The sequence below is a fragment of the Phoca vitulina genome, unplaced genomic scaffold (genome assembly GCF_004348235.1).
Source record: "Phoca vitulina isolate PV1807 unplaced genomic scaffold, GSC_HSeal_1.0 scaffold27, whole genome shotgun sequence".
NCBI lineage: Eukaryota > Metazoa > Chordata > Mammalia > Carnivora > Phocidae > Phoca > Phoca vitulina.
Window position 1 is genome coordinate 15,333,640 of NW_022589730.1, and position 12,527 is coordinate 15,346,166.

Consider the following 12,527-nt stretch of genomic DNA (forward strand, 5'->3'; position numbering starts at 1 on the left):
GCAACTGGGTGCTTACAAGAGTAAATCATATTCTTATTTTTAAAAACTAATTGCTGTGAATAAATAATAGAATATCCCATTCATAATAATAAAAAAGATGTAAAGTATCTTGGGTGGGGGTGATTCTCAGGAAATGCACCCAGAATATATAAAGAAAATCAAACAAACAAACAAAAAAAAATCAAACAACTTGTGATAAAGTACTGAATAATAAACTAATAAAACACATTTGCAAGATATTTTATATTCATTTACTTTATATTTCAGAATTTCTAAATACATAAAGATTCCTTACCAGCCAATTAACAAATAATAACAACCAATAAAAAATGAGCAAAGAACATGAACAGACAAATCATGGTAATATACAATTGGCTGGTCAGAATTTTCAATGATAAAAGTATGGATAATATTTGGGGTTAGCATTGTAGTTAAGAGCATCAATTATCTCAAAAATGTTTGAAGGGCAAATAAAAAATCTTTATGAAATTGTAAATCCAGACATTCTTTGAATCAATAATTCAGTTTCTAGTAATTCATGTGAGATATTCAAACAGACTCTCGAATATTTTTATACAATTATATTCATTTAATCATTGTTCTTAAACACTAATATCTAGCAAGAAACCCGTAATTGTCTTTTAAAATAAGATTTATGAAATTCCGTTACATTTATAAAATGGAAAACTCTGAAGTAATTAAAAAAGAATAAAGTCTGCATGAATTCATGGGATAAGATTTCTAAAACATATTCTAAAACCAAAAAAAACTATGAAAGCAAGTTACAGAATACACATAGAATTGATGTGTAAGTTTGATATGAATAAAAATGATCCTCAAAATATATGTAATATTTGTCATATTATTTATTTCTGAAACCTGGTATTCAAGGAAAATGGAAATACGTTTTTACTTTGTAGATTGCTAAAGCAATTGAGTTTTTATCTACAAATATTATTACATTTTCATGTGTATTTATTATGCATATAATTCAATATATTTAAAACAGTGAAGATCTGAGACAGTCCCACTCATATAAGACTGTCTTTAGTAAAGAAATTTTAAGAATAGGATAGGATAACTTTGGCACTTCTTATCATACTAATGGCAGTTAAAATTTATTGAAATTGGGAGAGTATTCTTGCTAAAAATTGGAATAGGAAATAGGATTTTAATCTACGAAGCATAATGGTAATAATGATTTTTAAGAATGTGTTAGAAACATACCTTTCATCACATTTTACTTCAATTACATTGTCAGTTCCAATACCAAGGACTGCTGCAGCGTTTTTTACTGAATAATGACCCTTGGACAAAAATGAAAATAGGAAGGGCATTCATTTCTCTGCATTTCATGATCATTTACACGAGTGCATTTGGGGGCATAAACACGTAGCTTTGAATGGGTTTGCGCATGTATACGTACATCTATATACACACGTACGGGTCTCAAGGCATATTTCCAGGCCCTCATGGTGACCTTTGTTCAGATGAAGGAGGTTGTGACACCTTATTTAGAAGGCACCATCACACAGCTCTTCACATGCAGTGGGGGTTTGAATATTCTAGTTCTCCATATACATAGGAAGTCATGTCACTTATAAATCTAGTAATAATATTCTCCAGTGGTAAAATCCTTACATGTTCCAGACAGTTGTACCTCTTGCATTACAGATATCTGTATCTATATCTATATCTATATTTTTTTAAGGCGTAAGGCTTGGAGAAATGCATTGATTCTTCTGATGCCTGCAATTCTGAATTTTGGCTTTGACATCAACTTTGATTTCTTGCCTTTTAGATAACTATTCCCTTGTATCATTCTGCCTGGTGTGAATAATATCAGTAAGATGGAGGTATTAACAGCTCAAGATCTAAACTTGGACCTGGTTATTTTTAGTTGCCAGGAAAAGACCAGATACATGAAAGAAAAAAATGCAGAAATTTAAAACCCTAACTATGATTCATTTCAATGGAGAATGCACCAATTAAATAGGAAATGATATTTTTAATCTACATTATGGAAATTCAGCATATTTACTCATTCTATGCAAAAGTTATATGTCAAATGATGAAAATCTATATACATTTGTAAACCAGCATCTTAAGTTATGTAAGTTTTACAGTAAATGACATTAATTATGCAGCAGTGGTCTCCAACTTGATAATATGCCTATATATAATGCCAATTTGAGTTTGGTCATAGAAACATATTACAAACACAGAGACATTTCAAAGAAAACCCTGTGTTTAGAGGCACTTTCAGGTGGAATTCTCAAACTGGAACGACTATTACATTTTAATATCACAAATATTGCTGAGGTGGAAAAGAAAAATGTGACCAGATTTATTAAAGGGATGCATCGATTTTTAAAAAAGAAGCATTGATGCCCTATACAAGATTGGAACACTAAAACAAGAGGAGACGTCAGTGGATACATTGTCAATATCAGAAACATTTGGCTGAGGACCTAGTCTATAAAAATATGCCTTTCTCTTTAACTGATTCCTTTGATCCTCACTGGAAAAATAAAACATCAATCACATTCTTCTCTACATTCAATGATAAAGCAAATCATTAAGTCTTTACAATTTTTATGGCTTGATATTTTTTTTTGGTAAAGATAGTACAATGCTTTATATTTATAATCACATTTTTTGTCAGTTTCTCATATTTTGAAATTAAATTTTAATCCTGAATTATCTGTATTGCTAATCTCTAGAACCTATATTGACTGGAAAGTTGTTTTTTCTCTTTCTAATATCAATATGCAGACCCAGACACAGAGATTACTGAATCTACGTATTGTTAGAGTGAAGCTAATATTCTGACTTCCAATTACTTTACAGTTTATCCCAGAAGGCTCTTAAAAGTTGGAAAAATCTAGACTTGATACTTACTTGTTCGGAAACAAATAACACAACGCACGGGAGTGCAGTCATGCCTTGTCTTTTTATCTCTGGATATTGCTTATAACGGGCTACTAACACACCATAGAGGTTGGATATACTTCCACCTATGCAAAAGAAATAGTAACATTAACTTAATTTCAACAATCAGAAATGTTCATTGAAATCATGACAATCTGAGAGCTTTCTAAAACTAAAATGGTGCCAAATCACCAACATTATTTTATTTTTTTATTTAAAGATTTTATTTATTAGAGAGAGAGCACAAGTAGGGGGAGTGGCAGGCCGAGGGAGAAGCAGGCTCTCCACTGAGCAAGGAGCCCTATGTGGGACTCGATCCCAGAACCTTGGGATCATGACCTGAGCCAAAGGCAGACGCTTAACCGACTGAGCCACCCAGGCATCCTGCACCAACATTATTTTAAAACTGTCTTTCCTTGAAAGTGTTGCGAGAAATGTCAAACACCAAAATTCATAACTTTTAGATTTATGGAAATTTTGTTTATAGTTATAACTAACACAATGGCTCATGAACATTTATCTCTTAAAAATAATAGCATTCACTGAAATATATTTTGAGTGTCTCCTAATATGTATTTTATTTAGTTTAGAGAAATGATTTCTTGCTTTTTCTTACCAGGTGCAAATATTCCTTCTGCTTCTGTTTCTTGCCAGCCAATAATTTCATACATTTTCTTAAGAAGAACTGTTTCCATGACAGTAAATACTGGAGCTTTTCATAGGTAAACCTATATTATATACATAGATTTCTACTGTGAATCATATAAAATGGAAAAGGATAAATAAAATCATGTGCTAGATAAGGTTATACACATTTTTTGGTTCTATAGAAGACTATAGAAGAAATAGTTAAAACTTACATGCTCTAAATCGCCCCTTCCAGATTAAGAGTATATTAGTTCTACAAAGTTCTACAAGGAAAGTATCATGGACTCCATTGTTTTGTGCAGTAACTGGGAATTTCTTTCCCACCAAAAGTAATTTTGAAAGTAAACCCTACCCCTCAGCACATACACAATACCGTTTATGGCCAGAAAATGCCCGTATATATATACATATATTGCAAGTCAGAAAGAGATCTAGAGCTACAGACAATATTGTGCAGAACATGAAATAGGTAGAAAAAGCCTTTTCTCAAAATTGATTGATAAAGATTTTCTACCTAAAGATAGTACTTTGGACAAGCACACCAAAAAAAGGCTAAAAACTATTATGTTTTCAGTAACAGCTCGAAGCAAGTAGATGGTACAAGGCAAGAACAGTATGGGATTCATGAACAAGAATTCAGAGAGCATGGCAATGGGGACTCACTCTCCTCTGAGTCACACCATGAGATTAGAGTCCCTTCCACAAAAAGAAGCAGCTAAGATTAAAAAGGCTATCAGCTTTTGTCTATGCATACCATATACAATAAGCAATGAAGTACTTACCGTACATTCTGAAATCAGAGTTGGTTTGGTTATTTTCAAGAAATTCTTTTCTTTGTCCTCAAACACCTTTTAAAGACCCCTGTAAGTGTTCTTAGATAGAGATACCCCAGTATCGGACACCATTTATGTGCCACTTGAGATGCTCTCAGCTTCCTCTGTCTCTAAAGCCTCTGGACGTGATTCAGGCCCAGCCACAGCTGTGACCACTTTCACTCAGACACACTCACAACCCAACAGAGAATCACTTCCCACCTACAAGGCAGGCACTGACCTACAGCCCCGGGGTCGCCTTTTGCATCCAGCCATGGCAAGTCATGGAATCTTCTGGGAGTCCCAAGAATGCCCAACCATGGGGGAGTTAACATCCCATAGTGCAGTCCTTTGGCCATAAGAGAGCTGGTTGAAAATCAGTTCTTTCCCCTTGTTCCCTACAGATGGACTGCCCTTTGAAGCAGTCATTTACAAGAGGGCACTGCATCCCAGATGATGAAGCATTCGCTTCTGCTTGTACTAATGGTATAGACAGGTCTACCATCTCCCTTATGTTGCTCTTCTGCCCTGTCCTGACTCACTTCATCTTTCCTCAACCCTGTTCTTCAGGATGGCGTGGCGTAATAAAGTGGTTACGCATAAGCTCTTGCCCAGGAGGCCCCACACAGAGACCCAGTAAGGAAACCCATTGCCTCTGAGAATTAAGACTCTAGTTCTAAGAGAAACAAAGTAAGAAGCAAGCCGTATACACTGATATTTCAACCGGCTCATTTCTGCCAGCACATGGTATGGCAGCTTCAACTTCTACACACATTACCTTTCTGATTCTATCTCCGTGCCATGGAGTCGGCATTATTATTCTCAGACAACAGAGACTCACTAAACTTCCCAGCACTGCAGAGGGTAGAATTAGGACTGGAATTGGGTTCTCCTTATTTCCACCTCGCATGATCCCACTGTCTCAGGGTATATTAAGAGATCTCCATTCATTAAAAAGGAAGAAACTGAAGGTCAAGGACACTCTCTGAAATCCTTTCTCTCCCATGTGTTCTTTCTACTCTTCTTCTTTATTTTCCTCAATAGAGAATGATTAAGTCTCATAACGGTGGGATTCTAAACAATGGAGTAAGATTTATAAATTGAGTTTTCTGTCATCATTTATAGAGCAAAGAAACATATTCTCTCCAAAGATAAAGTTTTTTTTAAGTAACATTACTCTGTGCGTATTTCAAAGGCCATAATCAAGCAATGAAAATTAAAAATAGCAGTAGCTTGTGTAAGCCATTTATGTTTGCATTTCATACCTACAAAATGCTAATTACTACCGTGAGCCATGCATCATTAAAGACCCAAAGATAACTAAACAGTTAAAGTAAACCTTACTTTTTCCACATCGCAAAGCAGTCTCTCCTCGTAAACATTTAGTTCTTGGTTTTAAAGTTTAAATTCCTACCAGCGCTCTCTTTTGATTGCTAGTTAAATTATATTAACATCTGACACAGACTGTTGCTTTCAATTTCATACCCAATCATTTCCCTGTCCTTTTAACCTTGAAAAATATTGCCCTAAAATTAACTTTACTTCAAAACACTGAGGCAGTCGATCTAATTTTTGTATGACCAACAGTTTTGCTATGGCAAAGGTCAAATTTTTAAAGAATCACACTGGAGTTGGGTATAGATTTCCTTTAGAAGTTTACTTTCTTCACCTTTGATCAGATTCGGGTTCTAATTTATATTCAGGCAACTTCCCATACACTTGTGCGTGTCTTTTAGACTACTGTATGCTGTGGGCTCTTTGGAGTAGTGTTTAAACGATTCCAACCCTAGAACTGGACTCACAGTCTGCACACCAATAACCCAGACTAATTAACTGACCTTTACTCCTTACCAAGGAATTCAGATCCTGAAAGTTTCTAGAGACTGTCCAGAGGACTGGATAAACCCAGAGAACATGGAGCAGCTTCTTTGCATTTCTCTCATGGTATGGACTATTTGTTTTTGATACGGCAATCATTGTATCCAGCAAAAATATACAATCTACATCTTCACTCTCGTTTACGCATGTCTCTGAGGCCCAGAAGGATACCCACGTGTTGGTATTGGCAGTGGCAGTCAGCCATTCCTCGGCGAGTCCGACCACATGTAGCCCACTGGAGAGCTGGTTAAAAAAGCAAGGATGTCCTAGAAAAAAGACAAAACTACAAATGAGCCAAAATAAAAACACAGGGCTAAAAAGCGTTTCGATTTTCCAGCAGTTTCTCAGTTAACAAACATTCAGGGATCAAGCACACATAAACGAATTATTTCATTCAATAAATACTACTGAGAGCTATCATAGGCAGGGACAGTACTCAACACGGGGGACACAGTAGGAAACAAGGTGGACAGAGCCACTACTGTGCAGATCTTACTGACCAGTGGAAGAAAACACCAATGTGTTTAACTGCAATTGTGAAAAGCACCACAAAGGAAAAGATGGGCATGTTATAAGACCATAAGACCATTCCTTGAGGGCCTAAGGCGGTCAGGGGAGCAGGAGAAGCAATCGTTAGAGAAGCCTTCTTGGAGAAGTGATTTTTCAAGCAAGATCTAAAGTTAGCTTCCAGACAGAGAGTGGAGGAGACGTATCATGGGTAGGAGGACAGCTTGTGAGAAGCCAGGGAGTTGAGGAAGAGCTCATAAGCTTGAGGGGCAGGAACCCATCCTGGGTCTAAAGTAGAAAGACCCAGGCTGGGATGCATGAAACCACCTCAGTGAGTGGGGAAGGGACCACCGAAATCAAATTAAATAATTTTTTCTCAAAAGCTGCTTCCACATTTTTTTGGATTGATATTTACAATGAGTTTTTGAAGACTTATATTAATAAAGAATCACCAAGCATTAGTTGCCACATTGAACATTCTATATTCAACTCAGTTTAAATTAATTTCCTCCTTAGCTCCTTTGCACTTCTTTGACAACATAGCTCAAGGATGACATGCATCACAACTCTCTGCAAACCTCTTTTCCCTCGGGTCACTTTCCCTGGCTTGCAGCGCCCCTCTTCCCATAGCGCCTGCATAGTTTTAACACGTAGGTGCTCAGTCAGTGTTCCTTAAATCGAAAGGAATGGAATGCCTGGAAGTTGTGGCTGTTACAAGTGCTTCTATTATTAACTTTTCGCTTTCTCAGCATCTTTGCCTTTTCCCTCTGTGCTTGATCCTGGGAAATGCAAATGCAGGGAAAGGGCCCCTAGAGATTCATCTACATTTGCAATGCTGAATAAGGGAAGGAAAAAGATCTTGATTTACATCTGTCAGAGTGCTTCCCCATTGCCCTGCTGTTTTTCAGAACTTCTTTTGCTATTTTTATTTCTAACGAAAACTTATTTCAACTTCACATTTACTTTGTATGGTTGAACTTAGTCTTAAAACATGCCTTTTATTTCGGAATCCTATGAGGCTTTCTTTTTGCCTTATTCAATAAGATTTTTCTAGTTGTAAATATACTATATGTTAGAGAAGTGCATAGAATAGAAAGTGATACATACAGAACAGTAATTTTTATGCATATATGTAAAGAAATTATTTACATAGCTATCTCAATATTTATAATAAATACATTTGGAAGGTATAACTTAAGAATGTATTTTTATAAATAGGTAGTTTTATATGTGTGTATATATACATTTTCACACAGAGTTTAAAGTATAAATATAATTGAAATCATATTAAGCATTTTATTTTGTGGTATGTCTTTTTATAATGATTAAAATTCTGTGAGAAATTCCCCATGACTTTCCCAGGACTTTAAATGGTAACATTTAAAGTGTCCTCTCAAAGGATATCCAGTTTATATAAGATAAATGTCAAAATGAGTATACTTTTTTGGGTTTTTGGTATTAAAATTAATGCAGAAATGAGCATTCTTAAATATAAGTCATTTTTGCTTGTTGGCATGGTTGATCAGTTTGGTCTGAAGATAAAATATTTGTGATGCTGAAAGTTTCTGGGATGTCAAATATACATTATTTTAAGTGTCTATTTGATGTCTATCAAATACTAGGCTAGTCATCATACACAAATGATTTCTAATTATTAAAATATACATGAAATATTTTCACAGATCACATAGTAAGAAATGAATAATAAACCCAGGGATATAGGTTGTCGTTGAACCCTTTTTGTGTGTGTCTCTTTCCAAAGATTACGTTGTTTCCAATACATTATTTAGTAAACAGTTAAGATTTTAGAAATAGAGTTCCATAGAGCCTATTGAAACAGTGTTAACTCCTGGAAGTATCATTGCTCTAAATGGTTAAGAATAAAGTTACAATAAAGCTAATCAGAAAACACAATTTCTAAAATATAGGATGTATATATACATATTTATACATATATAATTTTTTATCTCTCTATATTTTATTGATGTAAAAGGATAATCAATTGAGCATCAATAATAAATATGACCAAACGAAATAGATAAGTGAAAGTAAGTTAAAATGGAACATTTAGTTGCCATTGGGATATAACTCCCCAAACCAAAACTATTTTATTTACTTTTCTTGTTAATTAATAAACAATTCATATGTGATAACACCAATGTTTTAAATAAAAATGAGTAAAACTGGACCATTTTCAACATACACATAAACCTAAGACTATTCAATCCGTCTCCAGTTCAGGAGCATCAGTTTGAAAATTACCTGTTTTAACACCGTATTTTAAGGTATCTGTGCAGTCACCAAGTAACTGCTCCAAAGATTCTGGGAGGTCAGACAGTTCCAAGTTAAACCCAACCAAACCTTCAAGAAGTTGATGAGGATGATGAAAGTCCAGTATTTTACCCTTAACATCAAAACTTTTTTTGATGTAATGCAGAAGAATATTTACCACTTGTACCAAAAAACATTTTGTTAAATCTTTACCATCCTTGGATGGCAACAAATCTAGAGAAAAAAAAAAAGAGATAAACAGCCAGGTCAGTAACTAGAATACCAAAGAAAATCACCACCGGAGATAGAGTTTTGCTCACTGGAGATTAAAGATATTAAAAGGCCATGTCAAATAACAAGTAGCATTTGTCCAAATCTTACTTATAATTTTCATTCAAAGTCCCACTGGATAACAATTTTCACCAAAAAAAAAAAAAAAAAGCCATTTTAGATTAATGCCATTGGAGTAATTGAACCATCAAGATGCCCCAGGTGGACCTTATTATATTGTCTAGTCAAAAAATGAGCTGGTAATTGTACGTTTAAAAGTAAATTAAAGCATCGAGGGGCGCCTGGGTGGCTCAGTCAGTTAAGCGGCTGATTCTTGGTTTCAGCTTAGGTCATGATCTCAGGGTTGTGAGATCCAGCCCTGAGTCAGGCTCCATGCTGGGCATGGAGGCTGCTTGAGATTCTCTCTCTCCCTCTCCCTCTGCCCCTCCCTGCACGTTCTCTCTCTCTCGAAAAAAAAAAAAAAAAAAGTTTAAAGCATCAGATCTTAAAGAAATTACAATTGCTTCAATAAATATGTAGATGACAAAAAAGAATGAAACAAATAACATTTGTTACCGACATCCATATGTGAAGCATGAGCATTTGATAAATTAGTCATTACATTGTCTGTCTGAACATCTTTTGTTGCATTTTTCTCAGTTGATTGAAAAGCATGACCAGATTTCTTTCTCATCTGTTCCTTATCTAAGTTAAAAAAGGAAGTATTTTGTGGTTATTAAAGCATGCTGATAGTATGTATTTAGTGCTTTTATCTATAAATAGATGCTTTCAAGAGATTCATAATCATTGAAATTCTTATTTACATCCACATGTGATCTCTGAAGGGTAGGTATAAACTGGAGAGAAGCATTAATTCTACTGAAATTATGTAAGCTCTTTTATAACCATACAGAGAACAAATGATACAATTTGTGGTTGTTAGTTTCATATCAGTTTAGTGTACAGGATTAGGAATTTAGTAATTAAGATCTATCATGTTTAATTATAAATAACAATGCCCACTTCATAATAAGATCCTGCTACTAACATTTAATATATGTAATAATGTCTACTATATATTAAGAGCTCTAAGTGCCTTGCACACATTTTAATCCTCACAATAATCCTACAACATAATCCCATTTTGCCAGTATGCAGATAAAGAAACAAATTTAAAGAAGTTAAGTAATAGTAATAATCCTAAATATAAATAATTCTAAATAATTCTAAAATCTCATATGTATTGTTCTACTCAATCCTCATAACACAGGGTTATGATATAGATGCTATTATTATTAACAAAAATAGCTTATGTGGTAGAACTAGGATTTACAGACAGATGTTTGAATCCAAAGACCATTAAGTTATCCTTCAAAAATTAATATTTAAAAACAGCAAATCCTGGAGTCCTCTTCAATAAAAATATTAAACCAAATATCCAATCAATCAAACAAGTCATTCTTAAATATCTTTTAATGTTCTGGGCATGTGGGGCAGGGAAGGACATATAAACTGTAATTCATAATATCAAGGTGTTTGCCTACAGCTAGACAGAAAATATGAAGTAATCAGAAAATAGTTTCTAGCTAAATTTTGTAGTTTTGACTTTATAAGCTTCGTGGTATTAAATGCTTCCATTTCTAATGGATTTTTCTTAAAATAGAATAAACCATTCTCTAGATATTTCCGATTGCATTTTTAGACTGTAGCAAAATCAATTTGGTTTAGTTTTGATACAATGTTTAAGCATTTTTAAGTGTTTATGTATGACAGATAAAAATGTCCTATTAGAGCTTTTTCCATAAAGAATAAAAACCTGATACATGAAGAAACTGTGCAAGACAGAAATTATAAAAATGTGAGATTATTAGTAAAGCATGCAGAGTACTTAAAAACAAATTTCCATATTACATGTTGACCCTGTAGACAGACATATATTAGGTTAATTCGTCGTAAAAATTCTTTTTCTAGAGGAAAATTGCTTTTTAAAGTTTCACTGCTATACAGAATGAATAATAATTAATAACATAAATTCTAAAGTAACTAAAGTTTTAGAAGCATAAGTCCTTTTAAATAATTGGTGGAAATAACAATTACAAGAAAAAGTGAAATTAAAAAAATTCTACACATGGAACAGTATTACAAATGTTTATAAAGAAATTATGTAAAAACCAAAGATCTGATATATTGGTATAAGAATTATCCTTCATTAATAGTTCAACTACACATTGAATCTACAACCTAAAATTATATTAAATTTATATTTAATAACAAAATGATTTTTTAAATATGTAAGACAAAGATTGCTAATATGTTTTTGTCAAAATATGTGATATATGATTAATATATGTGATTAGTAATCATATAAAATAAGTAAGATTTGTTTGACAGTCTGCACTTTTTGACAAGTAACACTCAAAATCCCACTCTTTTTTTTTTTTTTTAAAGATTTTATTTATTTATTTATTTGACAGAGAGAGAGATAGCGAGAGAGGGAACACAAGCAGGGGGAGTGGGAGAGGGAGAAGCAGGCTTCCCACCGAGCAGGGAGCCCGATGTGGGACTCAATCCCAGGACCCTGGGATCATGACCTGAGCCGAAGGCAGACGCTTAACGACTGAGCCACCCAGGTGCCCACTCTTTCAGTTAATAATAATTGCCATTGAATTCCCACTTCTTCTCACAAAATTTCAACTTACTTGTCCGGCTATCTCCACAATCCTTGACATCCATGTTCTGTGAAGAAATAGTATCTGCTTTCAAAGATTACCTGGAGCCAGAGAGTGATTTTATGTGATGGAAAAGAACCTGACCATGAAAGGTGTGTAACTGCTCTAACTTATAACATAGATTCTCTTAAAGCCCTTTTTATTGATGGCACAGAAATCTGAAGCAATTTCATTATTTGTAAAAAGGGCAGGGATACAACGCTTTTATTTGTTTAGAGAATTAAACAAAAGATGATTGTAATGTATTTGTGTTTAAACGCTACAGCTTTTTAAAAGTATGATTTCCTGTCAAAAAAGGAATGGGCTTCAACTTCCCTTTTGACAATTACAACTTTTATCTGCAGGGTAAAGTGTTAGGTACTTAACATTCTAGGGCAGAAATGAAAAAAAATGCATGGGCATGTTAACAATACAATTCACACCCTTGTAACACAGGTATTTACTTGCCTTTGGATTGAAAACCTTAACATTTTATTTTTTT

General features: G+C 34.1%; 1 protein-coding gene across 1 annotated transcript in view; it reads right to left on the reverse strand.

Annotated features, from left to right (window-relative positions):
- Positions 1 to 12,050, reverse strand: part of LOC116643681 (glutamate decarboxylase 1-like) — a 28,651-nt gene extending 16,601 nt beyond the window's left edge. The window contains 8 exon segments of the mRNA XM_032422592.1: positions 1,228 to 1,307; positions 2,902 to 3,017; positions 3,548 to 3,646; positions 3,649 to 3,659; positions 6,445 to 6,535; positions 9,039 to 9,321; positions 9,940 to 10,022; positions 12,017 to 12,050. Of these exon segments, the coding sequence (XP_032278483.1) occupies positions 1,228 to 1,307; positions 2,902 to 3,017; positions 3,548 to 3,646; positions 3,649 to 3,659; positions 6,445 to 6,535; positions 9,039 to 9,321; positions 9,940 to 10,022; positions 12,017 to 12,050 (797 nt within the window).
- Positions 12,051 to 12,527: the final 477 nt, after the last annotated feature.